The 4,446-nt window shown below is 40.8% G+C and overlaps 1 protein-coding gene across 1 annotated transcript; it reads right to left on the bottom strand.

Moving 5' to 3' along the window:
- Positions 1-1,127: 1,127 nt before the first annotated feature.
- On the bottom strand, positions 1,128-2,051 carry LOC147623900 (pterocarpan synthase 1-like). Its single transcript, XM_086820901.1, has one exon. The coding sequence runs from the start codon at positions 2,032-2,034 to the stop codon at positions 1,468-1,470; it is 567 nt and encodes a 188-aa protein (XP_086677027.1). The 5' UTR covers positions 2,035-2,051; the 3' UTR covers positions 1,128-1,467.
- Positions 2,052-4,446: the final 2,395 nt, after the last annotated feature.

Below are 4,446 nucleotides of genomic sequence, written 5' to 3'. Positions count from 1 at the left end.
TCAAGGTGATCCATTGTGCCATATTCAACTTAGGCTTCAGTTTCTGAAAATAGATGCTTTTTGGCACGTTTTAGGTGTTGAGAAGGACAATGTGGTCTTGATGGAAGCCCTAAGTGGCAGATAAAGCAAGCTGCCAGATTCAACCTAGGCTCCAGTTTTCGAGAATAGTTACTTTTTTATAGCTGTTTACTAGAGGCGTTGAGAAGGAAAATATCGTCTTGATGGCTACTAGGGGCACTTCTCTCGAACTGAAAACCAAGATGCAATCGATGCAGCTATAGTGGGAATGTTGCTTGATCCTAACGAGGTGGCTTTGGGGACTTGCCTTGTACTTCATGTGACCAAAGTATCAATGTGTCATGGAGCTTACCTGTGAAGCACCATTTCTTGCCTTCTAATCCTATTGACAAGAGAATGGCTCTCACTTACTTCGATTTCGAAGGAAAGATGCCCAAGGTACCCATGAATCTTGGATAATAGCATTCAAGCAATCTGTACTTAAAAAAAGGAAGCTTGTCGTTTTGATGAATTACATGCTAGTTGAATGGTATGAATTCGGAGTTTCATGTCATATGAAAAGTAGCTTGAAAAACTGCTTGTCACTTGAAATTTTAAGAAACTCATCAAATTTTGGCCCTGATTGCATGCACATGACTCGAGCATGACTCATGAGTGATTATGTACTCTCTTCTTTTTTTCTATTTTAGAGGAACCATAATTGTTCTCTTACGCATGTGATAGCATCGTACTAGCAGAGATTGAACTAACACTAATTTCCTAATATGCAAGGCAAAAAATACGAACATCTTACTCCAATAGGCCGTTCTTCTACACGTGTAATATCACAAATTGAACTAACACTAATTTCCTCACATGCAAAAAGTACGAACAAATACTTGAAAAAATGCTTTTTTCAACCCTTTATAAAATCAAAGGCTTAACTAGGATGTAAACTTAAAAAATACTAGAAATTGTACAAATGTAGAGATTTATAAGTGAAATGTATAAATTTCAAAGGTGAAATTCCAACCACGATTTCAAAACTTCAGCAGAGAAAATTACATACAAACCAGGTTATGTGAGGGCACTACAAACCGGGTTATCTGAGAGCACTGATACGAACATCTTATCACCTAAACCGTTGAATCAAGCTCTTCGCCTTTCCGTTGAAGCGTGCTGCTTCAAAAAAAGCATGGCTCGTATCGACAGTCCTTCATACGCTACGTTACTGCTTAAATACTCACACATTAGAGGCACAAAACCTGCTGTTATAATCAAACCCGGCAAATTAACGCAAGCATGATAGGCCGCATGCAGTGACAAATTAACACTAATTAACGTTGTACATGCACTATTGCTAATAACCGCGACAACCTTGTTATTAGATTGATGTAGTGCCACAAAAGTCGCTCTTTGTTCGAGAAGAAACACCACACCACAGTGCAGGTGCCCAGTGGAGCATATCAGCTAATAAGGAGGCCAGAAGACGTCGACATCCAAGCGTAGCGTCTGATTGAAGGTTGTGATGTCCACGGGCACAACGGTAACGGTGCCTTGAGCGAAGAGAAAGCTGCCGGTGCCGCCCACAATGGCCGTGGGAGTGGGTGCCGCGCCAAATGAGAACAGGCCCATCAGGGCGAGGGAGCCCTGCAGGCCCATAGTTGAGCCCAGGTTGAGACTAAGGGTGAAGGAGCCAAAATAGACGAAACCCTCGGAGGAAGTGGAGACGGAGGTGCCCGTGAGGGTGCCCACGAGCGGAGAGGTGAGCTCAGGGCCGGTTGTGATGGGGTCATTGGCCAGGAAGATGCTGCCCAATGGGGCGGTCGTGGTGGTGAGGGCGCCCGACCCCACGCCTGGAACGATTTCAATGTCCGTCACGTTTGCTAAGTCGTGAAAGAAGACATGGAACTTCTTGTGCCTGTGCAGGCGACGGCCCAATTGCCCAGGGTGGTGATGATCATGAGCAGCTGCGGCGCTGCATATCATCACGAGAACGACTAGCTTGCAGAAGGCCAGCCCTAAACCATTAGCCATTCTCGATATGCGAATTAGCCAATCAACCCTTGGCTTGATTTATAGAATTTCAGCGGGGTTTTTTGATTAAATAAATGATAAGCATATTCCAATTTTCTTTACAAAAAGCTTGGCGGGGCCAGAAGTCCCTTTTCTTTTTGTACCTCCCTCATTAATGACAGGTCATTGACCAGGTTCAGGGAATTCTTAGGCACCTACCAATCTTAGAGAAAAACTCTTTTCCCAGCAAGTGAGAAAAAAGACAAGTCGGAGTACAATCGGTTTCTCCCTATTCAAAATCACATTATTAACTGGTTTTTAAGTTACGAAAACTTAAAAGTTTGATCGGTTTTGTAAAGATGAGAGTAAATTCAATCAGCTTTTTTGAATTTTAGCTGGTGCAAAATACATTCAAAATACACTAGCATCTTCAAGGCTTTTGTGCCAGGCAATAACATCAAACCGAACCAAGAAGAGGCCACACCATGGAGTTATAGCACAAAGCTCATCACATAAGCGAGTCAGAGCATAAGCTTGAGTCATCATCCCCGGAGCCATACACTGATGCACCACAAGCACATGCTATATGTACAATCATGCTTATATGCAACACACACACATCACTTGCATACACACTGTTGATTATCTTTACTATATCGTCAACTATATCATACACTTCTTACTACTATTCCAACGAGTGCACAACATTGAGCGGAGCCGAGTGGATCAAGGCGAAATACATCGGCCTCATCCACTCAATTTTGGGCTCGCCAAAAACTTCTGACAATGGCGAGAATATAGAAATTAAGAAGTAGAGAAGTGGTACCATAGTTGCTTTTTGACAAGCACGTCACACCTGTTTTGTACCATAATACTTGCAAAATTTTAAAGTGCCCGCATTAAAAGTTACACTAAAATTTTAAAGTGCCCGCATCAAAAGTTACACTAAAATTTTAAAGTGCCCGCATCAAAAGTTACACTAAAATTTAAAAAAACTTGCTATATTTCACCATACCTATCAGTTTTGAAGGGCAAGGGTGCCCACCAAAAATCAAACTTGCCCCCAACCTTATGCTCAAGTCTTAATAAGCATGTGAGTTTGTGTGGGCGATATGGCCACTAGGCTTATGCCCTCCCCTACACTTTGAAGTTTTCCCTTCCCCCCCACTACTACTACAGCTTTAAACTAATAATTATCTATTTACCTAGGTAAAACTATCTTTATCGCTTAAACTACTACTACAGCTAGGAGTTCTACCATCATTGAATGTGCGTCATGTTACATTTAACATGATCACTAAAAACAAGGTCTTGATGATTCATAATATTAAAAACATTGATGTTATTTAAGGAGGAGTCCTAAAGGATGATTTGATCTATCGATCTACCCCATCCATACCTCATAGCTTTGACAAAAGAAACTTTAGCTCAACCAATCTCCCCACTCTTCCATAAGGCAAGACCAATAAAGGCAAAGTAGCTACTTATTCGACTAAATTATGGTGCTACTTTGATCGACAATGACTATTTGGTACAATATCTCTAATGAGGATTTCACTTCATTTTAGTGGGATAAAAAAGCAAAAAAATTGAACGATGAAAGGACAATAAACTCTAAATATTTCCATTTTTTAAAATAAATTGAAGGTCTTAAAAACGAACTATTTTCAAAACTATATTGCATTTTTTATTCTTGAATTTTTGTGAGGAGTAGACTTGGAGCAACCACAAGGACATGCTAATGAGCAAGGAGGAGACACGGGCAGTGGCAGAAGTTAACCCGTGTTTGGAAAATGCAAGCTTTAGTAGAACAGATAGATCTGGCCAAAAACCTGTCAAATAATATATTGATAGATTTGGGAGATCTTATTTTTACTCAAGACATCAAATAAAAACCTCCCTAATGCATGCTTCAAAACTATAAGGTCCACAATTTCATTCTATACCCTTCGTAAGACGCTCAAGAAACAAAACATAAAGGGAAACTATTAGGTCCAAGCGATATGGATAGTTTTACCTAGGTAAATAGAAAACTAAGGGAAGCAAACCTCCACCTCTTGAGGTGCTAACAAATTTTCACCACTTTTGGTGGAATTAAGTGCGACCCCTCCCCTTTAGATGCAAAAAAAGAGGATGAAGAAGAAGAGTTTGTGAAGAGCTCCCACTCACCCTTTGGTTTTAGCAAAGATTTTGAGAAGGAGAAGAAAGAGATAGATTTTCTAAAAGAGGATTCCCCTATAGCAGAAGCCCAAGTTAGTCAAACTGAAGAAGAGACTCTTCCAAGACAAATAACCTTCCAAGACAAATAACCTTCCAAGAAGAGACTCTTCCAAGACAAATAACCTTCGCATATGAAGCAAAAGTTTTGAGACCCCTTTGCCCCCTCTGTGCATCGGATTCTCGGTTGCTAGGAGAGCGGAAGTAGCTTCCTCT

The sequence above is a fragment of the Cibotium barometz genome, chromosome 26, assembly GCF_041138505.1.
Source record: "Cibotium barometz isolate CiBa-2024 chromosome 26, ASM4113850v1, whole genome shotgun sequence".
NCBI classification, from domain to species: Eukaryota; Viridiplantae; Streptophyta; class Polypodiopsida; order Cyatheales; family Cibotiaceae; genus Cibotium; species Cibotium barometz.
Note: the sequence above shows the minus strand (reverse complement) of the source record. Positions and strands in the feature narration are given on the sequence as shown.